Raw genomic sequence first — 26720 nt, forward strand, 5'->3', positions numbered from 1 at the left:
TGTCAAGCAATCTGGGATAGCGTAGAAAATTTTAAATAGTTAATAACCTCCTTGCTTAATAAATCTCATCTTTTATATTAGGGGTGTTATATATTTATCTGATGGTGTTGTGACAAAGATGCAGTGACTTTTTTGCATGATGGCATGTCAGAGGTCACCCTCCAAACAACAAGTGGAAGCCAAATTTGATTTCATTTAAATACAAATGTAATAAAGTTAATTTAATTAAGTATGAACACTCCCCATATATATAACAATGTTCCCTTTTTTGCTACAATAAAAAATATAGTTTCATGGGTCTCTGAAAATGCATCCAAGGGTTGGTGGGGGAGTACATGCACTCTTGTGGCCCCAGATTATGTTCCCCATATTATAATTGAAGTGTTCAATTTTTTTTCCACTAGTTTTTGATATATACAGTGGCAGTATTCTAGAGCTAATGAACCATATGCCCAGCTTCTCATTCCTGTGCTTTTTTCTCTTGTATAATTTGACCTTCTGTCTATGTTCTTAGTGCACACAGCTTCCCTTATACCCTGAGGAAAAAAATGTCAAACATAAACCCTTCCTCCTGGCATCCCCATTTCTTTCAAAGCCTGTCGACTGTGATCCTCAAGATTTTTGTCAGCTTATGTGCTTCACTGGGGCTTGTTCCAAAACGGTGCTGGGAAGACCAAGCCATTTGTGGCCTTTGTAGCACAAAATAAGTTGCTTGTGTTCCCTTTTCATTATAGTTTAGATTATGACAACTGCAGATTACATTTTCATTGTCCCACTTTGGGTAGTAGTATGAATGAACTTAATCCTCTTTCCATGAAAATGGCCTAATGCTAAAATAAATTAGCACTTTGTAATGGCTTCCAGCCAGGTGCCAAAGGTATCTTAGAAATAAAATGCTATAAAACTTTGGAAATAAGTGTCAGCACTCTGGTAGAATGCAATAATATAAATCTTTATGTACCTATTTTTCCATCAAAATGAACCATGAGACAGCTTATATCAAACAAAAACCAAAAAGGAACTGCAGTAGAAATACATTAAGACCCCTGGTCAGCACTTAACACAGGATAGAAAATAATGCCACAGCACTTGTTAACATACATATGCCTGAAAATGTCTGTGAAATTCCACAAGGAAACAATCAGAGAGCCTCCCTTGGAAATGGTTTAAACAGAAGGTTGTCAGGGATCTGTAGCTGCCTGAACTTAAACTAATTTTGTCCAAGCACAAATTCAATGTTCTCTTTAACAAGATTGATTAAGAAATAGATTTATTAATGAAAGAGTAGTGGTACAATTCTAGCACGTGAACTAATTTTTGATGTAGAACCAATATATCTCAATGTACATTAGGGTGGAGATGTTTTGAATCTTTTCCCACAGCTTTGTGGTGCATCAGAGGGAGGCACTAAAGCTGGTTGTTTAAGTAACAAGTCACCTGAATCTTTGTCAGTCTGAGAAACAGCTCTTAAAAAGGTTCCGTCTCTAGTAACAGCCATATCTTAGAAGTTTGGAAAATTGAGAGCAGGGCCTTCAAATTGGGCAGTCATAAAAATAATCATATTCCAGACCATTTTTGGCATGAATGGGTAACTTGCGGTCCCTGGTATACTTGTATTGCTGTTTTAGAACCCCAGGAATCCCTTTACTTCCACTACCAACATTTTATGGCATAATTTCCTATTGTGAATTGGTAGCAAACCACCAAAAGAAATTATTTTTTTATTTTTAACTTATATACTATATGTTACTTGTGGATTGGGACTTTAAAGTTTTGGGAGAATGCCATGCCCACTTTGCATCATGGCCCTGCCTACTGCTGCCCTTGGCACTGAAAAAGTGCTATAGCCCTGATTATGGCTTTAAAGGTAAATACCAGTTCTTTGAAGTGGGCATAGAAAGTAAGTGGAAGCTATTGAATTTAATAATGTATCAAGATAATATGCTTCATCAGTACCTTAACAGGCCACTTGTGATACTTAATTTCCAAAGGCAATTCCACAAAGAGGAAATGTCAAAAGTTTTAATTGACTGAATAACTGTAGTCAGATTCTAGTTACTCAAGAGAAGATAAAAAGTCCTTTTGGACCTCATGTTTGTTACCATGCTTGCTTATGACTTATGTCCCTAAACTTGACCACAACCTACTTCTTACTGAGGACTAAACTCTTCTGGAAACAAATGGTGGGAAATTTAGCTTAAAAGTGCGTGCTTTAGAAATAACTTCCGATCTTGGCTTTCTTCTGGTTGAGAAAGGACTTCCAAAGCAAAATATCATTGTAAAGCATTCAAAGGAGACAATGAAAACAAGATTAATGAAGCCTTATTGAGAAAACTATAACAAACAGCAATAAAAAGATGGACCCCAGGAGGTTCAACAGATGAGAGATGATGATTATGAAGATGATAATAATAATAGTAGTAATAATAATATGCCTTAAAACTTAGTATACAAACAGAAAAAAATGAATATAAATTAAATTAGAATATACAAAAATACAAATAAGACACATTAAAACCTATGCAGTTCTAATTGTAAGAGAATAGTGGAATACCAAATAGGTAGCCACCTTACAATAAAAATAATAGATAACTAATCCATATAAAACCTCATATAGAGAGTATAGAGCAGTGTTTCTCAACCTTAGCAAGTTTAAGAGGAGTGGACTTCAATTCCCAGAATTCCCCAGCCAGCATGGTTGGCTGGGGAATTCTGGGAGTTGAAGTCTACCTCTCTTGAACTTGCCAAGGTTGAGAAACACTGATATAGAGGATGGCTTAACAAACAGAAGGAAGATCCAGTACCAAGGCAACAATCAGATAAATGTGGCTTGAGCCCATATAAAGAAAGAGATATACAAAAATGCCTCAGACAGCATGCCCTCCCCTCCAGTTCTCATGAAGATAAAAGTGGAAGAAAAGGAAGCACATTTAAACTTGCAAGATTCTACTACCATAACTGTTCTGATAAAAGTAGCTTTAGACCTGTTTCTTAGTCTGGCCTATCTTATAGGGGTGAAGCCCCACCTAGCAGTATATAACTAATTAAGCAAGTAATATTAAGTGATATACAACATAAAAGGCAGAGTTTAGTCCAGAAGCCACAAGTCCCTAGAGGGGTACTCCTATACCTCAGAATTATATCCCCCCAAAAGAAGTTAAGCCACAAGGAAAAGATCGTCTGTTTGAGTGGTATAGCTTTCAGCTTTAGAGACAAAGACAACGGAAGAGAAAAGATAGGAGTTGATGGGAGAGGAGACAAAATGAAAAGCAAGAGGGAAAAGAGATATTACCAACCCTCCCAAATGATTCTTTCTAGAGACTGGGTGAAAGGTTCCTTATTTAATTTTGTAAGAAAAACCGAACTATTTGCAGAATGGTGTAGTTTATGGTCACATTACAGATTAAACCTTACTTAGGCCATATTTAATTCCTCCCAAAAATCAACTCTCTTGACAGTTATTTCAAAAGAACATTATTAGTAAATCTTTTAATTCTCCTTTTAGAAATGGCCTTTGAATCCATGGATTCAGTCTATGGATAAAGGAACTATCAGGATAAGAGAAAGAGCAAGGCCTCGTTCCACATGACTGACTGTCTTTTGAGCAATAAGAAGGAGAGCCCTTGACAAGCACTTCTGCCTTGGTGCTGTGCACAGATTGATCCTATAATCATTCCTGGACAAGATTATTTCTGTATGTCTTGTCAAATGTCAGTTCACCCCATTCCTTAAAGTAAGTAGAAAGAGAATGATTCTACTAACTCATAATCAATATGATTCTAGCCTTTTAGAGGCATCCTACTAATAATTAAATTATACTATATACCCTTCTCCAAGTGTTCACATGTGTAGAATGAATTACACAATATCTTGTACATAAATACAACAGAAGGAAGGGTTATATCCTATGTGAGCCATTAGGGAGTGGAGCTACAGTGGTGCTTAAAAGTTTGTGAACCCTTTTGAATTTTCAGTACTGTATTTCTGCATAAATATGACCTAACATGATTTGTTCTCCACACAAGTCCTAAAGCTAGATAAAGAAGACCCAATTAAATGAGTCAAAAACATTATACTTGTCCATTCATTATTTATTTAATTTTTGAAGTAAAATTTCTGAATATTTTTAACATTTAAAATGTTAAACATGTTAACAGTTGATGAAACATGCATTTAGACAAATTCTTTGTTTTTAAGAAGTCTTGGGGAATAAATATTCTTTTTCCCTTTTAATCTCTTGTTTGTTTTTTCTTTAAACAAAAGAAACAAAAACACTAAAAGTTAAGGGTGAGGAAAGGGTGCAGTTTCCTTTTCATAGATGAAATGGTACTTTAAAAGGTAACGTATACATGGAGCATGTCCTCTCACCATGCTAATGAATCTATTGCATAGATGCATTACAAACATATTCCTCATATGTTTGCCAAGTTTTATTTTTCATCCTTTTCACTTTTATGCTCTGATCTTTTTCTCCTTGAAATTTCAGGATGTTTAAAGTTGACTACATGTATCATGTAAACATACAAAAGAATTATATAGGATATATAACAAATTAGCCTTTTTACTTGTTTCTGTTGAAAACACTATCAGCTTTTGCAGGTGTGATCAGAAACTGACTTAAATGTAATGCACAAATGCAAATGAAGTACATGCATGTATCCAGGCAGAAATTCTATGAATTGTGCATTAAATTCATAGGATTGTATTACTCCAAAACTTGAAAATAATGTTGATCCTATAAAATGAGATTTTAGAAAATATTGCTGTATTATTGGAATCTTTCCAATGATTGGGAAGCTCACTTATGAACAGGAATGCATTACTATATTGCACAACTTGTATTGATTTTACTAAGTATACAGATCTGACCATCCCAGGAGATCAGGCCTAAATGTAGTCTGCATTGGGAGTTTCCTATATCCACATGACTGACAAGGGCAGTTTGTCCTGCAAAGTAAAGTGAGGTCCATGCATAGATCACATAAAGAGAACAGTCAGGATCAAGCACATAGTCCATTTCAGTCCAGCCATTCAAAAATTCACAATATGCAAAGTTTATGCGAAGTTTCTCCTTTTAGCCTAAACACATTTATTTGTAAGTCCTATTCTTGTAATTGGAATTTATTGCCAATGAATAGTGGAAACAAGGTTTACTTAAAATACTTTTCAGTCCAGTAAAAGGCACTGCTTTTGTCTAGTCTCTTGTCTGTTTTTATGAAAGAAGTACAGTTAGTACAGTATCCATAATAAAGACATCTGTATCAATTTAAATGTATTTTTATATGAGAATCAGAATATTATTTTAACTAATGGGATATGAAGTAAAATATAGTAAACAGTTACTATAAACACTAAGATAGAATTACAATGTGAAATTCCAAAATGCAAATAAAAGTTATTTGAGATTTAGCTCAAAATTTCAACCCAGGACATAACTGGAAGTTAACTTTTTAAGTAAAATAAACCTGGATCTGGTTAGTGTGCATGCAGTGGAGACCATGCACCTTTTCTTGTGTTCCAGGTGAGAAAGAAGGTCAGGTAAAAATATAGTAAATATTCCTTTTTAATTATCATTTGGCTGAGACACAGGCACTAGTAAACCACTTCTCTAAGGCAGCCAAGAAAACTGCCTGGGGACAGTCACTCAGAGCTATGCTCAGCTCATCTTTACCTTACAGATAATCTAGAATTGAGAAAATAAAATATACCTCTGCCTGTAATTGCTGTGTACTTTCCCAAGGGGCTTCTTGGTCTCTATTTTAGACCCTATTACTATATGTGTTACATTAGTTTATATGCATGCTAGGCAGAAAGTAGAGACTGTTTCTCCTAGTGAATGAAGTATTGTTATGTGATGCTTATTCATTTACAGGCAAATCAGTTTAGATCAATTTGAACAAGAACAAAAAAGGGCCATGGACGTTATGGTATCAGATCAATTCAATATTACATAATAAAACAGTGATGGAGATTGCAAACGGACTATCCCTTCTTGGAAAATTAATTAATGAAAAAAATTAATGTTAATGTTTTTTCCCCAGAACTAAAGTTATCATTTCAAAAATGTACCACATTTTATTTGAAACAGATTATGGCAAATTTGCGACAAGGCTAAAAGAAGTGTGAATCTTTGATTTAAAGTAACAATTAGATAATATTTTGCAGTTTCTATGGCAGCATGAGGGATTCTTATCAGCATCCGTGGAGAAAATACACCTTAAACTTTTATATTGGTGGATCAAACTCTGATAAGTACCATATATGAAAGAATGTTCCCTTAAATGTACAGCCTCACCAGCCACTCATTGAATGAATGAATGAATGAATGAATGAATGAATGAATGAATGAATGAATGAATGATCATTCATTCATTCATTCATTCATTCATTCATTCATTTAGTGAGTGGCTGGTGAGGCTGTACATTTAAGGGAACATTCTTTCACCTCTAGTGGAAATGTGATGAAAGTTTTAGAGTTGTGGAACAAGGTGTTTAATAAAATGTCATATATAACTAAACAGAACATTGAATTGTTTCCAAAGTTATGCTTGCTGCATGTATTTGATGATCAGAATAAAAAAAATTGCAAAGTAAAAATGTATTTAGGTTCTATATCTAGTAGCCAAATTTAGTTATTGATAAACAATGGAAATATCAGATAATGGTGGATAGATGGCAATATAAGATTTGGCATACTGTATAGCTTTTCTTGAAAAAGCTTCTAATAAAATCCAATATATTGCAAGACAAAGTATGGAACTGTTGTTCTGCAAGGAATGGTAGGATTTCATTGTTCACAAAAGAGATAAGCATCCTGACAACAGCTTGTATCCAAAGTTATGAGCAAGGTAAAATGTACATTCACTATGTATTTTTTTATTTAAAGTTACCATCATCATCATCATCATTGTCGTCAGGCAGACGCCAGCAGAAATCACAGTCATATCATCAGCTGCAGCAGCATTTTCTAATTCCTTTTTTTAATGTAAGGCCTAAAATGAAAAGCACAACTTTTCATGAGAGAGCCTGTAGTAGAATTGCTATCCTTTTCTGAGCAGATGAGCACACTTTTGTAAGCAAAGTGAACTCTACTCAGGAGCTTATACCATAGTTCCCTTGTATTTCAAGGAGAGGCTGGCTTTGCAGAGTGCTGATTGGCTGGCTCCTATGACTGACACAAAATTAACTCCTGCCTCACTTCCAAACTGGCTCTGTAAAGTGCTGATTTATGTATTTATTTGACAGTTAAAAAACTATCCCCTCCCCACCTCCATATTCAGCTGGCTCTTGAGATAAAAAATTAAATCTGTTAAACTGTTGAGTTTGACAGCATAAAAAGATGCCAAATAAGCATTAAAATGGATAAACATATTGTCTCCTGAAAATATAGTACCACTCAACTTGTTTAATATGAGAGTGATCCAAAATGCTATAGCTCATAATGTGCAGTATGGAAGCTAATTACATTATTAGTGCTTTGTAAAAAAAAAATTGCCCCAACATTTGGTTATAAATATCAAAATAATGGACTATTCTTGTGGACACAGCCCTTTACTGCCAGCTGTAGGCATGAAGGATGAATTTGGAGATATTTTGTCTGAGGTAGGTCTTTGCAGCCAAATTGTACTCTGCTGGAATACGTTTAAAATATAATAAACTTTGGCTATTTCAGCCTGTCCTCTTTATCATTCATATAACTATGAGAGAAATCGTATGTTGGTCCAAGCGAGTCACTTCTTACCCTTTGTTAAAGCCAAAGAGTATTTCACTGGCTATATCATGGAATTGTTTAAGATGGTGTGAAATCCAGAATCAACATGGGATCTACATTGTTATTTCCAACAGTGCAGCAATAAAATCTAGACAATGCCTTTTAATCTGCCAGTTGCTGGGATAAGATGTGAGATGAAAGTTCTTTGACCAGCCTGTTATGTGATCCTAATTCTTAATCATCACTGCAAGAATGTAAGTTCATTTGAGCACAAATGATTTAGCAGCTCATTTGAAATGACATTGAAAAGAAAAAAAGACATCCATGCTTTAACAGAGATTTAAATCACAGGATTCATTCTTTGTTCTTTCTTAAACCCGTGTCTTAGCAGAAGCTCTCAGGAGTATTTATTTGTTAAGATTCCTCATGAAAGAAAAATATATACAAACTTGCCCTCCTTTCCACTCTCATGCCACTTTCATGCCACAAGGCATTCAAAATAATCCTATTCTTGTCTGGAGTCTCAAGCTCAAAATCCCAAAGCAACAGGACACCCTGGAGCTCAATTTTGGCAAAATTCATTGACTCTTTGCCACTGGGATATCCTGGTTGCTTTTCTTTTATTACTGGCCTCTGGTCAGTCTTGGCTAAACTATTTTACCCGATTTAGTTTAAGGGCAGCAAGATCAGTGGAAGCAGCCTTCTTCTATGCCAAGCAGATTGAAAGCTTTGTGTCAGCAGTTGGAGCTCCCCTGTTCAGTGAGCAGTCTGGCCAACAGGTTTGCGGTGGAGCAAGATGGGCAGGGTAAAATGCTAAAGTCTCTTTGAATTTAATGGCCAGATAAAAAGCTGAAAGAGAATTCAGCCTCTAAGCTTGTTTGAAGGAGCAATAAAATCACTAAACAGCAGCCGGTTGTGGTCACTCCCTATACATAATTGAAATAGCTGCCCACTAAAGGCAAATAGGAGGCAGGAGGGGGCTGGGTAAGTAGCTCTGACTGTTGCTATAACAACAGCACCTTGGTCTTATTTCTTCTGAAAAATGACTTGCTGCTAGTGGGATGAAGTGCAGGAGCCTTTTTTGCAGCAGATGAAAGTGCTGTCGACAGGCATACATGGTCCCTTGTTTAGGTAGCAGATACTCTTGTGGTGTGCCCATTGCAGTCTGTCCAGCAATTTTAAGATGAATTATTCCAGATATGCAGGGGGTGGGTAGGCACAAGGTGTGTTTGTGTGTGGCAGGGGAGAGATTGCATACTGTAGATCAGTGTTTCTCAACCTCAGTACCTTTAAGAAGTATGGACTTCAACTCCCAGAATCCCCCAGCCAGCCTGGCTGGGGGATTCTGGGAGTCGAAATCCACACATCTTGAAGGTGCTGAGGTTGAGAAACACTGTTGTAGATTATTTAGACTTTTAAAAATATCCCCATAAATTTCACTTCTTACCTATTCCAGAGTAGCCTTTCACAATCCGATGTACTATGTACTCTGGAACTCACATCTCAAGCCAGCATGTCCAGAATGCTGGGCACTGAGAATAGAATGACTTCTATTATAATCCAGAAGCAGCCAGACTACATGCAGACAGCAAAAAAAAAAATGAGCCCCTGGGGCCTCCAAAAATTGTGACTAAATTGTAATTTGTAATGATGGAAGGGACAAAGGATTAAATACCCAACTCAGGAGTCTGTATTTCACAACATCATACTGAATCTTACGTTTAAATATAAATATAAATTCAATTCAATTCAATTTAATTTAATGTAGTGTAGGGTTAATTACACTGCATTTTGGAATGATATTCCTGACAGGTCACTGTGGCCATCTGTAGTCCAACATTCTGGATCAGGAGAAGGTTGTCTTACCACATCTCTAAGTATCTGTGCCTTCTAGTCTGGGATATTTTTATGAGTATAGGAAAGGTGCGTAATATTATTCTAGAGTTTCACCTATCTTTTGGAAGCAATAAATGTCCTTTACCTGTAAGTTAAGCAGTCACTGAATCATGCTAATGGGTGTGGATTAATTTTAGACAACACAACTCGAATGAATTTCAGCATATTCTGATTCCAGATAATTCCAAGATATTGTTTTGAGTGTAGTTCTGGCAACACTGTACATGGTGACCAAAGCTAAAACTTTACCAGCATGCAGATTAATTTTGTGTCTTTGGAATTGACATTGACTAAGTTGATCAGGCAATGACAAATCACCCCGATATAGTCTCCCAAGAAAACGTGAAAGAGGTGTCCCCACAAAGGGTCAGACATGACTCATGCTTGTACAGGGGACCTTTCACCTTTTCACCAAGTTGATAATATCCAAAAATGAAATATTGGCTCATTAAAAGAAGAATTTTTAAAAGCCTGAATGTTTTCCCTGTCCCTGAAATCGGATTACCAGACATCCAGCAAAAGGAGGACATGTCCATCTTTTTGTCCTCATGTCCTCCATCTGGCAATCATAGCCTTAAAATCAAATATTGTCCAGTCTTTTGAATATCTTAACAAACTATCTCTTCCTGAGCAGCTTTTCTCCAGGGCACAAGGCTTCCCTAATAAGTGCTAGCCCTAAGTTAACAAGCTCAGTGCTGTGACCTTAATTAGTTGATTAGTACCCTGGGCAGCTTACCTGCTGCCTGAAATTGACAAGACCTTAATCAGTTACAGGCTGTAGGATTTTGCCTCCTAACTACTCTAGCACATTCCTGTGAATGAAAAAACAGTCTAAATGCTGGAAAAAGTAATTTCATATACATGTAGGCCTAAGTACAATTTTTTTGTGCAGTTTTTCACTGTAATATTTGTTGCGGATGTCAAGAAAGTTAAACAGCATGTCCAACTTTTCCCCCCATTTGTCCTCCTTTCCAATGGTCTGTGTCCTCCTTTGCCTGTTCAGCTATCTGGTAACCTTTCCCTGAAAAGGAGACTGGTATGTGTGAGATGTATAGATCAGCTCGGGATTTTTTCCAGAATGTGATGAGTGTAAACTGCTTGCCCATATATGAGCAAAGAAAGTTTTCACCATTCACAAAGTGGAATAATGAAAACATATGCAAAGACTTTCTTATAAAATTGTATCTTAAGAAATGAAATATTTGTATTTTTCTGCTTATTAAGAGTTTCTGTTAAGTTCTTCTTAATGTTGTTTTCAATATCTACTGAAGTTTATATCTTACATTGTGCCTTTTGGACTATCACATTACATAATAGATTTTTCCATTTTTATGGATTCATGGTGTTAAAAAAAAGTTGTATCTATTTCAGACTTTATAAAGTATACAACAGACCCATTGGTTGTATCCGGTGTTATGTAATATAAAACAGTTTTTGTAGTTTATCCAACATAAAAGGACCTGGTGTCATCCAATATATCTCCTGTTGTATCATGTTGGATGAGGATTATGGAAGTTGTAAACTGACATCTGAAGAGTTCCAGGTTAAAGAAAGCTGAAGAAAAAATAAGGTGTAGCTAAACTAAAATTTAAGAATCCTGGGACATGTTTGAAATTTACTAGAGCAGCTGTCTTGTCTTATTTTCTTTGTTTAAAGCAGGTGTGGTCACTCCCACAAACCTGGGCCTCCTGCGGCTCTTAACAACCCAGGATTCCTCAACTGAAATTAGTAGCAAAATAGCAAACTTCCAGCTTTCACCCAACAAAGCGCTGACTTGTAGCCCTTTTTTGTTGTTGTTCCTTAAAACAAGCTTAAGTGTGTTGACAGCCATTTGTCTAGTATGACATGAGGATTCCTGCACTGGGCAGGCCATTGGACTAGAAGACCTCCAAGGTCCCTTCCAGCCCTATGATTCTATAACTTAGCTTATCGCTGAGCCTTTTAGTAAATAAAATCTCCTTCAAGTTGACCATGACTCCTGGTGATTTTATGGTGGTATTCACATATTTTTCTTGCAGAAACACAAAAGTGGTGTTCCACTGTTTTCGTCTGGGATGTTTTTTCAACTTCCCAGTCAAGCCTATAGCACTAACATTTCCTTGAGATATGCCATCCAAGTACTAATTAGGCCTCACACAATTTCAAATGGGAACACAAAAGTGTTCTGAGATTTATCCGTGTTATTAGATTATTATATTTTTAAATATTTTTATATTTTTATAATTTTTATAAAAATATATTTTTATAATTTAATTATGTGGTCTTTTGGGTACTACCTGGGGAAATCACATGCACCACGTTGCTCAAAGGCACTACATTATTGAGTGCTAATTTATTAAATGTTCAGATGATAGTACGGTGATCTACACAAAAGAAAGGGATGGGAACTGCATGTTTCAGTGAACTTGCTACATAAAACCTGCACTCTTGAACTGAAGGTCCCACGGAGGACCTTTCTGTCTATCATGCATTTGATAGGGAAAGAAACAATGAATGAATCTGAAGGGCATGTTGCATTGGGGAGAAACAGCAATACGACTGACCTCGTTCTAGCTATTTTTCACATCCAGATTAATTTGGATGAGATGGTCTGCACATCTTTACTAGTAAGAGATTGGCTGTGCAGTTTATCCGGTGTAGTAAGTAGTTCCCTTGATTGTTTGATGCATTATCTTGGGAAATGTCCCATTATGGTGTGTATATTGTAACTGTTATAAAGTACATATGTAATGAAAAGGAAAGTCTGTTGGCTGGAGTCACTAGATTTTCTTGCATCTCTTCGTGCTGGCCATAAGAAGTTGCCGAAGTGGAAAAAGGGCTTCTCAGATAACAACTGTTGTACTGAGGATTATTTGTTTTGTTTATTGGTTTTGTCAAGCAACTTGTGGCAAAACAGGTAATTGTGGTATTATAATAATGTATTTTTAAAAGCCCTGGTATAAGGAAGTCCTGAAATTAAAGTGCCGTGGGAAATTTTCAACAGTGCCTCTCTATGCAGCAAATGGCAGAGTTGTATAAGGCTGCCTTTGGAAGCTCCCTACCTGCATAGTAAATTGATACATTATGGAGATGGCCAGGACAAACCTAGGGACGGTCATTTTTGTAGTGTTTGAAGTATGAACTCCCATTGAAATAGTGTCTCCGTTCCATCTACCACTTTGTTCTGGTTAATGTATTAGAATAGTTTATGGCTGGTTATATTGATGCAATAAATCTCCTTGCCAAAGAATACTAATATATTTGTGAGGGGAAATGGTGTCTCTAAAGTTCTGTATTACCCCAATAAGTTTAAGGAAAGTCAAGAAATTATACTAAGGAGATAGGGTGTTATACATCTCCTTTCAGCATTCTTCGTATAAGAACTTTCATTTGAGGGTAGTTCGTAGGCTTAAGCAATGCCTAAGTTTTGTCTTATCTTGTGAAAGTTAGAGACTGATAGTAAACAGTGCAAAAAGAGTATGAGTTCAAACCATAGTCCCTCATAATATAATCTTAGGAAGGCACAGGAAGACTTTGTTTAAGATATTGCAGAAAACGAAAATGAGAATTATGTAAAGTTCTCTGCCACCCATCTCACACACAATGACACTGGGCGGCTTACAAATACTAAAAGTAGTGAGTCACTAAAACAATTCAATATAAATATATAAAAAATACAAATACAAAGTCTAAAATATAAAATATAGCATATAAAATATAAAATATAAAATACACAATTCAAGATGGGAAGCTCTTAATCTTGGCACCTTCACGGGGCAGCCACCCCTGGGACCAACCACCCCCATGAATGGCTGTCCCACGTCCTATCCCAGGCCAGGTGGCATAGCCATGTTTTTATTCCCTTCCGAAAGGCCGGGAGAGTGGGGGCCTGTCTTACCTCTGGGGGTAGCTTGTTCCAAAGGGTGGGTGCTACAGCAGTGAAGGCCCCCTTCCTGGACCCTGCCAATCAGTAATCCCTCATAGACAGAGTCCATAGCATGCCCTCCCTGCCTGACTGGGGGAGACAGGTCGATGTAACTAGGGTGAGGCAGTCCCTTAGGTAGCCTGGGCCCATGCCATGTAGGCTTTAAAGGTGATAACCAACACCTTGAATTGGACCCAGAAGCAAACCGGCACCCAATGCAGCTCGCGCAGCAATGGTGTTATATGTGCCCTTCTAGGGGCTCCCAAAACTGCTCACACGGCTGCATTTTGCACCAGCGGTAGCTTCTGGGTACTCTTCAAGAGTAGCCCCGTGTAGACTGCATTGCAGTAGTCTATGCTGGAGATGACCAGGACATGAGTGACTGTTTGGAGGGACTCCTGATCCAGGAAAGGGCGTAGCTGGTGCACAACACAAAGTTGTGCAAAGTCTTCCCTGGCCATGACTGCTACCTGCTCTTTGAGCAGGAGTCATGAGTCCAGGAGAATCCCCAGGTTCCACACTGGGTCTGTCTGGGGCAGTGCAACCCCATCCAGAGTCAAAGATGGAAAATTCCTGGATACCTGGGAGCCCCCAATCCGCAGCCCCTCCGTCTCGCCAGGGTTCAGCTGAAGCCTGTTGTTCCCCATCCAAACCCTTACAGCCTCCAGGCACTGTGAAAGGGTGGCAACAGCATCACTTATGTCACCCAGGGTGGAGATGTGTAATTGAGTATCATCACCATATTGATGATACCTCACTGTGTGGTGACAGATGATCTCACCCAGCAGAATTAACAGAAACAGTTGAAATCCTTACAGTGCGTTTTTTGAAATGGGGCCTACATTTACTTTGCCATCAAGTATATGAAGGCTGGCAGTTCTGATTATGTTCTGACTGCGGTATTAATGCAGAGAAAGAAAACTGGAACCAGATAAATGAAAGGATGTCATTTAAATTGGTGCAAATACCATTCCTACACATTGAATCTACCCAAATATTGCAAAGTCTTTCTTCAGAGGCTTTGTTCTGAACCTTCCGTGTTTTTCTTGAAATTATGTAGGTTAGTGTGGTTGGAAAGAGAGTTTTTTCTCAGAACTTTGTATGGCTTCTTCAAGGACACTTACTCTGCATCAGATCTGGTGTTTGTTGGCATCCAGATAAAGGTGTTTAGCTGTCAAGGCCTCCTAGCATGCTATCTAATTGTTTAATCTTACAATTTATATGGATTCTTTTAAAATCTCATTTACTTCTGTTTATTCCTACTGTATATTTGAAATGTATTTTTATTATTGATTAAAGGTTATCACCCTTGAAGGCTTGTATGTAAAATAGCTTAAATGGTTGTATGTAGAATAGCTTAAATGGTTCAGACTGAAAGCCTGTGGTCATGAGACAGCTGAAAAAATACTATATATCATATTTTGTTTTCTATTGTTTTAATATGAAGGGTATCCAAATGAAGTTCGCTGAAAAGATGACCTCTCTATTTCCTCCCCTCCCTTCTATTGTTTCTTTCAGTAAGCATTTATTTTAAAAACCTGACATGTCATTCTTATTTAGCTATTAGTTGAAAATAATTAAAATAATTAAATACATATAAAATAATTAAATACATATAAAGGGTTGAAAGCCAAAACATAGTGTAAGATTTGAAGAAAATGTAGGACTAACCTATGACTTGCTTTTTGTAGAAAACAAAATATTGTAGAACAAAAAAGCTAATTGATGTGGTTTACAAAATGAATTGTGTGATTTATCTGATTTATGAGATTTATGCAAAGAATCTCTTTTACTAGATTCTACATCAATTATTATTTATTTAATAATTTGGTGGCATAGAAGGAATAGATGCTATATACAGTATATAAGCAACAACTGTCAGCACTACCATACAAAATTAAGCACTTTTGTAGGACAATCCTATATTTGACTGTTTGGGAGTAAATCTTGTTAAACTTAATCAGGCTTACTCTCAGGTAAGTGTACAGCCTAGGTAGGCAAATTTGTGCCTTCCAGATGTTTTCAGTTATTGGCTCCTTAACCGAATTAGGTCCAGGGGTTGAAATCAATAGGATTAAAGAGTGCTTAATTTTGGTTGGATTGTTTCTGATAAACATCTGGATTTTTATGAATATTACAAAAATCTCTGAATATTAGAGATCTGTCTTAAATAATGCATTAGGAAGAGGAAGCAGTCTCAAATAATCCATTATCAGAAACTGAATATTATAGGAGCATCACTGGTGATTTAGGTTTTATAATATTGAGCTTCTATAGGGTTACCTTACAGCTGCTTTTACTAAATTCTTGTATTTTCCCTTCACTTCAGTATCTTTGCAATCCTTGCTCCTGCCTTTTTCCTAGATAAGAAGCAGTAAACAGTATATAGTGCACGAGAAAATATCAGGGATACTTTGGTGTTGCAAATAACCTCTGACTACAGCTGAAGGCTTTTCTACATTACTACTGCTGAGTGGTTCTGTTGAAACATGTGGCTGATCAAGACTCATAATATTACTCATAAGGTGCTAAGAAACAATGACAGAGCACTGTTTACCTATAGGTATATTTTATTGCCCAGTAACATCTCTAGTGATACTACATATCATTGCTTTTAAATGTATAAGTCTGAAAGCAGTATAAAAACCCAGACAGGCTGTTTGGCCAGAAACAGAATGTGAGAAAAAGCAAAACAAAAATGGGTGTGCACACTATTCAGTGAGCAGTGGCTAAATTATTCTACCATCAAAACTAGAATCAGAAGAGAATGGGCTCTCCTTTCAGTATGAAGAGAGATTGGTTAGATCCCACATGTCATCAGTAGGGTTCGCTCCATTATGAATGAAGGAGGCAGGGTAACAAGTTTTATTTTTTTTCTTTCCTTATACAGCCTCTTGTGCCTGTTAAGGCCAGCTGTTGATAATAGTAGAATTCTCAAAATAATATGAGAGGTAGTGTAGATGAAGGGTATAGGAAGAAGAAGAATTGGCCAAAATTGCTACACAGTTTCCTTATTCCAGTGCTTTCTTTTATTGGATGTTCATTCCATATGCAAACAGAAGGAAACCTTTTATTCATGTAGAAGCAATTTTGAATCCACCCAGAATGTTTTAAAACAAGCTAATCTTCATGAATCAGAATAAATTAGTAAAACTTCGTGCATTTAGTTATGTTGGTTTATAAAAGGCAGAAATGGACAAGACTTTAATTAATTATTTTTGTTTTTTTCTCTTCAAGCTTCAAGAGACAGTGAAGAGGAAATTAGAAGGAGCACGCTCACCCCTCAATGGAGAACAGCAGAATGGTGTCTGTGACAGTAGCTTCTCCCCAACTAACAAGCGGATACGGAAAGATGTACCTGGAATTGAGAGAGTCAGTAGTTTGCCAAACAGTTTGCCTTTGCCTTCTATTTCTCCTCTTCACCATCTTGACATAAAGCCATCTTTGCCCCTGCAAAACAGTGGAACCCATGCTGGTACCCTGGAAGACTTAGGTAAAAATGGTGGACTTTCGGACCTAAAACTCCCAATCAATGGATGCACTGAGCTTGAAGATAGTTTTAACCTCCTGCACAACAACAGTAGCAGCAGCAAGGAACTGAAACAAGAGCCCTTGGATGATCCCAACTGCACTGACAATTCTGACACATCCCTTTCCAATCAGAATAAACTCTTTTCAGACATTAACCTGAATGATCAGGAGTGGCAGGAGTTAATAGATGAGCTGGCCAACACTGTTCCAGAAGATGATATACAAGATTTGTTCAATGAAGACTTTGAAGAGAAAAAGGAACCTGAATTTCCTAGACCAGCCACTGAGATTCAGGAGACTGCCAGTGTGAAAAGTGATCCATGTCACTCTCCATTTGCTCACATACCAACAGGTTCTCCCCAGGTAAGACCTTCATCGTCAGGTCCTCCATTTTCAAATATCCCTACTACTTCTAGCCTGCCTTCAGTCTCTAATGCTCCTCCTGCTCCAGCCCTGGACAGTTCACCAGCAAACTGTGTGGTTCAGTCCCCTCAGACTCCCAACCAAGCACATCCCCCAGGCCAAACTCAGTCACGACCAGGCAATAGTTTCCACATGAACCCAGCAGCAGTGACCCCAGCAGGCCCAGGGCCTAGCCAAGTGACTGTGCCTAGCACTGACTTGTCTCCAGCTGAGCAGCTGAAACAGATGGCAGCACAGCAACAGCAGCGGGCTAAGCTCATGCAGCAGAAGCAGCAGCAGCAGCAGCAGCAGCAGCCGCAGCATCCAAACCAAGCGTCTAGTTGGTCCCCAGTGGGGCCTCCATCTAGTCCTTATGGAGGACCTTTCAGTACAGAAAAACCAAATAGCCCGATGATGTACCCCCAAGCCTTTAACAACCAAAATCCTGCAGTGCCTCCCACGGCAAGCAATCCACAAAAGACTACAGTGAATAACTACCTCCCTCAAAACCATATCAATATGATTAGTCAGCAGCCAAATAATCTGGGTTCGAACTCTTTGAGCAAACAAACCAATATGCTTTCTTATGGCAACACTAAACCTCTGTCTCATTTCAATGCTGACTTGAGTCAGAGAATGACTCCACCAATGTCCAATTCCAACAAGAGTCCCATGATGCCATATATGCAGCAGCAGCAGCAGCAGCAGCTTCCCCAACAACCCCAAATTCAGGCTCAAATGACGCATTTGAGTGAGGAGCAGAAGCGCATGCTCATTTTGAAGCAGAAAGGAATGATGAATCAGCCAGTAGCTTATGGAACACTTCCATCTCTTGGTCAGGTAAGTGCAGACAGAGAACGTTCTCTGTGAACGGCTCATGTGAATTACCAGAATAATTCAACAGAAACTAGTGTACTGCTATGAACAACCTTCTCTGTGTATTTGCCCTGCCTTTTTTTAAAAGGAGCATTTGTTTCTGTGAACATATAATTTTCTAGTAGCTTCAAACTCAACCTTCTTCTGAGTTAGTCTTGTTTGTGTCAGGGAATCTAAGTGTGTAGTGACAATAGTTTTGAATGCTCATCTCTGGTCTAGTTCATCCGCAAAAATTACAAGATTTCTTACATAGTTTGACTGTGACACATTGTGAACTACCATATAAAATTAACATGAGGTTAAATTTATATAATAGATGAAATAGCTACCTAATTCATGACATAGAATTAGCTATGAGGCTAATGTATTATATGTATATATGAACTTCAGTTTTTGCTGACAGATGCAAATGATGGCCACAAATATCCTGCCATAATTACAGTACAAGAAAATTCTATGCAGTGTAATATATTTTGATAATGTGAATTCTGATATGGCATTTGCTGTGTTTCTGGTTCAGAATATATAGCTTGTTATAGTCTGAGAAAACCATATATTGCCAGTGCCTTTCTGATTGTGAGATCTCTGAGCTTGAACAGACTTCTACCAAGTAACTCCAGGTCATCCAGAAGATCTTTAATTAAGAGAGAGGGAGAGAGGGAGAGATGGATTGGACTTGGTCTGTGTTTTTATTATTATTATTATTATTACATTAAAAATGGTTAACAGCAGCAACTAAGGGATTATAGTGCAATTTAGCCATAGAATATAGCAAATTGTACATTGAAATATGGTTGCCTAAATGTGTTTGACATGGTTTTTAGGCTGTTTTTTACAAAAGACTCTGACCTGTTCAGTTTGATTCTGACACCTTTAAAAATACTTTGAAAGTGGGTGCTTTAAAAACACTTTAGATAATCACCAATGAAATAAACTGGTTTTTCAAGTAGGAGCTGATATGACTAGAATTCAGAAATTGTCTGTAATGATCGGCCTTTCAATTGATCAGTTCATATATACAAATGAGATGTGTTTGACTTAGTTACTTACCTTTTGAGAGAAACGTGCAACTTAAGTTGCTTAAGACATGTCAGAAGTTTTAGCACGAAGAGCTTTCATTAAACCAATTAATTTCCAGAGCAACAAGTTCTCTTGAGCAAGTTAATATTTTGTATCACATAACTAGTACTGTGTAACTGTGGCAATAGTGTTTATTCTTTGCAAGCAAGTGGAAACTATTGTCATTTTAACAGAACCATTCTTTTTTCATGGTAAGTTCAGAAGATAAAAAACACATCATTTAGTTTATAGAAGACATGTGGGGTTACCAGAACAGAAACTAACTCCATCCATTATTAATATTGTAACTTAATAGCAATTGTAACTGAATAGGTTCAGTCCAGCCTTCTGCAACCTGATACTCTCCAGATCCTGGCTGTGAATTTATGGAGCAATTGTCCCAGTTTTCTGGATGGCACTAGATTGGCAAAGCTGTTACAGTCCACCTCATCAGAGATCACGATTACAGAGAATAATAGTATTTGTTCATTTGTAGAAAAATCTAATACATGAAATACTTATTTAAATGTGGACTGAAATATGTGGGGATCTCATTATCTAGCTTTTTCTTTTTATTATATCAAAAAGGGGGGTAAGCTTTATGTCTCTGATTTAAAATACCTGATCCCTTCTTCCTGAATTTAATAATGGTCCATGTGGAGTGAATGCACTATAAAACAGCAAAACTTTCACCTGTTTTAGTCTCCTGCTAATTCCCCAACAGTTATTTTCCCCTACTCATCTTCCAAACCAGCCTTCTCCAACCTTTTGCCTTTCAGATATATTGGGATTGCTCTTAGAATTCCCAGCAAGTATAGTGAAATGTACTGTCAGGGCACCATTGCAAATCTTGTCATCTTCTTCCCTAACGTATTTGGAGAGCAGGAGACTCAAAAATACTGTTGCTGGCAGTCCCATTCCAGTCACCACTCTACAGCCAACAATAGGCCATGCCCTCAATAGGCCCTTTGCACTGTCAAGTGTTGTTTGTGTGTGTGTGTGTGTGTGTGTGTAAACACACACACACACCATGGTATCAAGAAAAGCCATACCTGTACCTAATAAAACCCTGTATCTTTTAACCTTCGAATGACCTAAGCAGGAATAGAAAACTAATCGTTCTACTGTATATAGAAAGATCTTTGCAGTCCCAGTAGGCCAATTTAGAGATAAAAAAATGACTTAGGTGGGAAAGGTAAAAGAGTAGCCTTCCATCTGGAATGTATTTCCCCTTCTTTCTCTTGCTGCTTTCCTGAAAAATATTTGTTGATTGACCTCCCAAGCAGTCAGGAATAATTGTTCTTCACAATGATGGGAAAAGATCTTCTGATAACATAAAATCACAGAGTTCTGACCTTCCCCTTTTGGCTTTTTCCCTGCCTCAGCAAATAAAGGGAATCAAGGATGGCAAGAGTTTCTTTGCTTGGGATGATGATGATGATGATGATGATGATGATGATGATGATGGATGGGCTTCTTTTTGGAATTGTTTTTGACATGGGACAATATCATTGCACACTTAGTATCTTTCTTAGGTGTTTTATGTTCCTCTCTAATTTGTGTTTCCATAATATATTTTTGTTCTGGAGATATTTAAGGGCTGCCAGATGAAAAATTATTCCAGTAGAAAAACCTACTCCAATTGTTGCTTTCTAGGTGAGCAGTAATTACACTTCCAGAATTTCCTTCTATTGACTCTGCTGACCAAGAATTCTGGGGGACTCCCAAGTTTCTACATATATGAATAGTACTGGGTTGGGGCAAGCTGCTGTAAAACCAGTGTACCAGAGTCTCCCTTAGTACTACCCCAATCTAGCTTCAATAATGTGACAGTTGTGCAGATGTATTGGAGGAAGAACAGGGAGACTTATTTGTGGAGGAAAGTTGCTATATGTACAGTACTTCATGTATCAGATTTTAACTTGTATCTGTTCCCATAAACAAGATGGGCTCTGTTGATTTTGTAGCATTCCACATGGCACTCTGAGAAAAATATTTTACCATCCATAAAAGGAAAGTGTGAAAGTCCACACAACATGATTGTTCTTACCTTTATATTCCTGCTTCTGTTTTTTTTTTCTTTATGAGGCTGAAGTGTGAGTGTGAAAAGAGAGGAAGAAAGAATCCTGTATGGATTTGTTTGAAGGAGAAAGTCATGAGATTCTGGAAAAAATATCAGTGCAGAGAGAACAAAATAAACAAACAGTTTCTGTATGTAGAAATAAACAAGGGAAATTATGAAGACGGGTTAGGAACTCTTGTATAAGACTATTAATAGATATTCAGGGTTTAATCAGACCATACAAAATTGTATAAGCAGCTTTCCCTATTTATTTCTAATCTAACTGTTGCAACGTGGCACTTGAATCTTTTTGTAAATATGTTGGCTACATGAACATCCTGCAGAGAGATTAGTAGCTCATAACCTTCATGTTATATGCCAGAGTGCAGTTGATGCTCCAGCTTGTTTTCCAGGCTTTGATGAGCTTCATTAATTATACTAAAAAAAGAAAGGTGTGTGTGGCTGGAGAGAAATCCATATAGCTCAACATGAATAGGAGTAATTAGACAACTGGCAGAGTGTTAAATTGGTGGTCTAGGGAGAAAAACTAGCAAATCTGCAGAATTCCTGCATGCCCAACAGCCAGTGGAATTTGTATAATCTCCTACTGAGTACAATTTCTCTGGAGTGCAGTAGTCATGACTCATTTCTTAGCTTAAAAGCCTAAAGCAAGTACTGTTGCTTTGCCAAATATCTGCTACCAATTCTGTAAGAAATATAACCCATATAAGATACATACATACTGCTATTGAATATTCCTTGAGTTATGTACTGTCCATTATTATTGTGTCTTGCCAGAATAAAGTGTGGGTGGTAGGTCTATGGATTTGAGGGTGATGAACACACAAATGAGGTAGAAGCTTAAAGGATTTATTGAACAGAGCAAAGCAGAAGAATAAATTTATAACGAAGTATGATACTGAGAGGAACTATCCACAGGCAAGGCAAGGCAAAAAACAAAAACAAAACCCACACATGACAACATTCAATAGAAGAATGTAAGTGCCAAATAGACAAACACATTCTTTCAGCTGTTGGGAACACTCATGAAAGGAAACAGCAATGTTCTCTAGATCAGTTTCTCAACCTCAGCAAGTTTAAGATGTGTGTACTTCAGTTCCCAGAATTCCTGAGCCAGCATCCTTGGAGCTGAAGTCCACACATCTTAAAATTACTGAGGTTGAGAAACACTGCTCTAGCTTATACAGACTAGAATTTAGCACATTTCCTAGGCATCATATAACTGTACTGAAGTTCATCCCTTGGAGGGCTTTCAACATTTTTATAGCATTCTATTGCAATTAAGCATCCTTATTGTTCAAAATTCTTGCTTATCATCTAGCAAAAGTTTATATAAGACGGTAGCAGCAATATCCTCCCTGCCACAGGTGGCTGTCCTTGGAATTAGCGAAGTACTTCTACAAGAAAGATATCACACTCTTGAGCTAGGCTGCATCTGAAGAAAACAACGGAGAAAGAGCAGAGGTGGGAGGGAGGAAGGGAGGAAGTTCAGAGCTTGATTTAGGAATCTAAGGCTCTACCAAGCTATGTACGAGAATACAGAAGAGAAGCTGTTTTATACAGGAAAACACAGAGGAAAATGGAGCACACCATCTATTCCTCCTCCCCATTACAGTAGAGTACACATTGTCACTAGTAGAATAGTGCTGTAATCACACTGTAGGTCAGAGCTACCATAACTGTATACCATTGATGTAATTAACCTTTTTGATTCCAGATATGTGCTTCCTTCAGAGAATTCAACTTCTAAACTGCAGAGCCCTATGAATACAGCTATCAAATCTTCTTTTGCTTGTGGTCCAGTTTATCTTCTCTGATATCTCACACTGAAAATGCAGAACAGGTTAAGGGTTTCATTGCAGAATTTTCCTACTTTATCATGGAAGTTTCTGAATACAGGAATCCAGATATAATTTGTATCCTTCCTATCCTTTTCTACCAAATCTATTACAAGTAAAAGGTGGAATAGCTACTTGCATGTTCCTTTTTGATTGTGAGAGCTAGGAATCCTCTGTTTGAAAGCACCTGGACCACATTTTGTCCCCCAATCTTTTATTTTTTTTTAAAGAACTTTATTGATTTTCCAAGTATAGCTAAAATACAAAATATAGAGTATAGGTAAGACAGAGTACAGAACTAAAGAAAAAAGAAAAACTATAAAAGTGCAGAACTAGATAGAAAGCCGAAAAAGAAAGTGACTTCTGACCTTCTCCAATACAGATATAAGTGCATTTTATACAGATATAATATCTTACCATAAGTTATTTTGTCCCCCAATCTTTAGCAGTGAACATGAATTAATATTCTAACATTTCCTGCATGTAACATACAGATGTTCTTCTTTAGAAGAGTAAAGGCCCTGAATCAATACAATGGCAATTGTGTGTGACTTCCAGGTGTTATAATGGAATTTGTATGGAAATGCAATTAAAAAGGAACTAGAGTGGATGAGTGAAATTACAAACATAGTTAAGAAATAACTTAGTAAATTTTCCTTGGTTTAGGTTCACTTGAAGGAAGAAAGCATAACTAATGAGCTATAAAATAAATCAAATTCAGGGCAAAACAAGGTTCAGTATTAAAATAGGAGAGAGCAGTGAATGTCTAGTAGCAGAGGCAGTTTGGCTAGAATCAGGGCCGCAATCAGAGTCTGTGTCACCCGGGGCAAACATGGATTCCACGCCCATTTTGGCACCCCCCAGCGCTCATTTTGGCGCCCCCCCAGCACGGTGCCCGGGACACATGCCCCGGTTGTCCCCCCCCCCCAGTTGCGGCCCTGGCTAGAATAAGACTAAACATTTAACTTCCTTAGTGAATTACCCTATTTTCCTAAGCTTACAAAATGCATTCACTCCTAAATTAACAAATGCACTAGATAACAAATAGTGAAGTGCACATATTCGCACAATAAAAACTAACCCAGCTTAGTATGTTATGTGAGTGCATTAATTACTTTTTTAACTGGCCTGATTCAACACATGTTGTGCAAAATAGAGTATGCGATGCTGGTATTTTGATTTCAAACTGAAAACATCTGGTCCAAATACAATTTTAGAATTTGAATTGTGGGTGAATTGTCTTTTTTTCTATCGGTGAAGGAAGCTGTAGAAGTAATATTGTATCTTATGTCTTCTTATGGCTTTGCTCATGAACATAAATTGTTATTGTGGGAAAAAAATAGAGGATGGAATGCCATGCACACCAGCTTGAAGAGAAGTAGAATATAAATCTAATATTTTTAAAAAATTGAGCTGAGAAAAGTATATTGCAAGAGTGATTTGTATAAGAAAAACCTTATTCACACAAAGTGGATTTACATTTCAAGACATTTCTGACTTGTGTTGAAAACTGTCACAAACTTCTTGGTTAAAAATGTTTTTTGTGTGTTGTCATGAGTTAGATGATTTTTAATCTTACTATAACTGTAAGAAATCTGTCTGATTGAAAGTCACTAACTTTACCTCTGGGGGAGGGAAGTAATGGTAAAACGTTTGATTTCTTCAGTGTAAATGTGCAAGAAAAATGGATGCAATAGAATAGATCTTGGGTGAGAAAACTGAAAGTGAGAATAGAGAATATTGTCAAGAGTCCATGAGTGTAAGAAAGAGAAGAGAGAGATAGAAGCAAAATAAAATTCTCTATGGGTGAAGAAAAATATAATGAAACAATGTATTTAATCTCATGTGGTTATGAGAATGCTGCTACTCTAAAGACTACAGAAACTGCAGTTGCCTTATTTGAAATTAGAAGTATGTGGGAGAGTAGTAGAAGAAATAACAAGAATCCAATGAGTAGCTATTTTGTAGCATTTTTATTTTACATCACAAATATGTGTAATTCATTTACAGTATTTGTTCTGCATATTTGGATAAGAAGCAGGGATTTACATATTTGCATAGTTTCTAAAATGCAACTAAATGCTTTTATTTCTACCTGAAAGGAACTTTTCCCAGATCTAGGACAGAATTTCTTTTTCTTTTGCTATTGATATGAAAATATAGGTTTTTCTGTCCCCATACTCATTTCCATAGAATTAAACTTTGGTTAATTTACCATGGCTCTGGAGAAATAAATACTCAAGCTTGCTTCAGGGATTTAGATGGACATAACTAAACCAAAGAAAATTGGATTAAAATTTAATTTGTTTTCTCCATTAATGGTCATATTTCTCTGGCTGACCTATAATCAGGGTATGAAGGAATATCTTTTTCCTATTCTTTGTCTGCAAATCTCCTAATCAGAAGCATACTCCTCTGACAATGGAAGTTTCATTTTAATTATGATGGTTAATATCTACTGATAATTATCTTCCATTAATTTATTTGAACCTGTTTTTTAAGCCATTTACATATGCTGATCCATCATCCCATCCTGTAGTGAAATCTGTAAGTTAAAGGTATTCCTTGACTTATGACCATTCGTTTAGTGACCGTTCAAAGTTACAACGAAGTTACGAAGTGAGTTATGACTGGTCCTCACACTTACAATGATCACAGTGTTCCCACAATCACGTGATCAGAATTTGGGCGCTTGGCAACCGGCATGTATTTAAGACAGTTGCAGCATCCCAGGGTCATGTGATTGCTATTTGCAACCTTCCCAGCTGGCTTCCAACAAGCAAAATCAATGGGGAACTGCGTGATTCATTTAATGACCCTGCAAAAAATGTTGTAAAATCAGGTGTGGTCATGTGATGTCTCACTTAATGACCACACCGCTTAACAATGGCTTTGCTGGTCCCTATTGTGGACATAAGTCAAGGATTGCCTATATATACTGTATTGTAAGAAAGTATTTCAACCTGCTGCCAGTTTATTCCATTCGGTGACCTTAGAATGCAGTACTTCCAGTTTCAAACAGTTATCTTGCTATGTTCAACCATGACTCTGAAACCTCATAAGATTAGAGTGGTGAATTTGGTCATGAATCAACTGTAGTCAGAAATCATACCATATCGAGATTGCAATGCGTGCTCCAATTAAATATCCGGGGCAAAATCCGGCTGAGCTGGGATGGAGTTCAAGAATAAGATTAAAATAAGGCCTAGTAAAATACACTACTGTATGAATCAGGAAAAAAACGCTATGGCTTTTAGCTCTATGCATGAAAGCCTAGATGTGTCTCTGATTTGTCATTATTTTCAATTTGTTTTCAATATTTTTAATATTCTTACCATAAAAAAAAAATATTGCTACACCATCATGGGGATCTTCTCTAGATCCTTAAAGCAATTTTCAAGTGTTGATGTGATTTGCCTT

At 37.2% G+C, this 26720-nt stretch overlaps 1 protein-coding gene across 1 annotated transcript in view; it reads left to right on the forward strand.

Annotated features, from left to right (window-relative positions):
• The first annotated feature begins 16752 nt into the window (after positions 1-16752).
• Positions 16753-26720, forward strand: part of MAML3 (mastermind like transcriptional coactivator 3) — a 122452-nt gene continuing 112484 nt past the window's right edge. Inside the window, exon 1 of the mRNA XM_063310505.1 lies at positions 16753-18284. Coding sequence (XP_063166575.1) covers positions 17598-18284 — 687 coding nt within the window. The 5' untranslated portion in view covers positions 16753-17597. The remainder of the gene's footprint in view (positions 18285-26720) is intronic.

Source organism: Candoia aspera, chromosome 8 (assembly GCF_035149785.1).
Source record: "Candoia aspera isolate rCanAsp1 chromosome 8, rCanAsp1.hap2, whole genome shotgun sequence".
In the NCBI taxonomy this organism is placed as follows: domain Eukaryota; kingdom Metazoa; phylum Chordata; class Lepidosauria; order Squamata; family Boidae; genus Candoia; species Candoia aspera.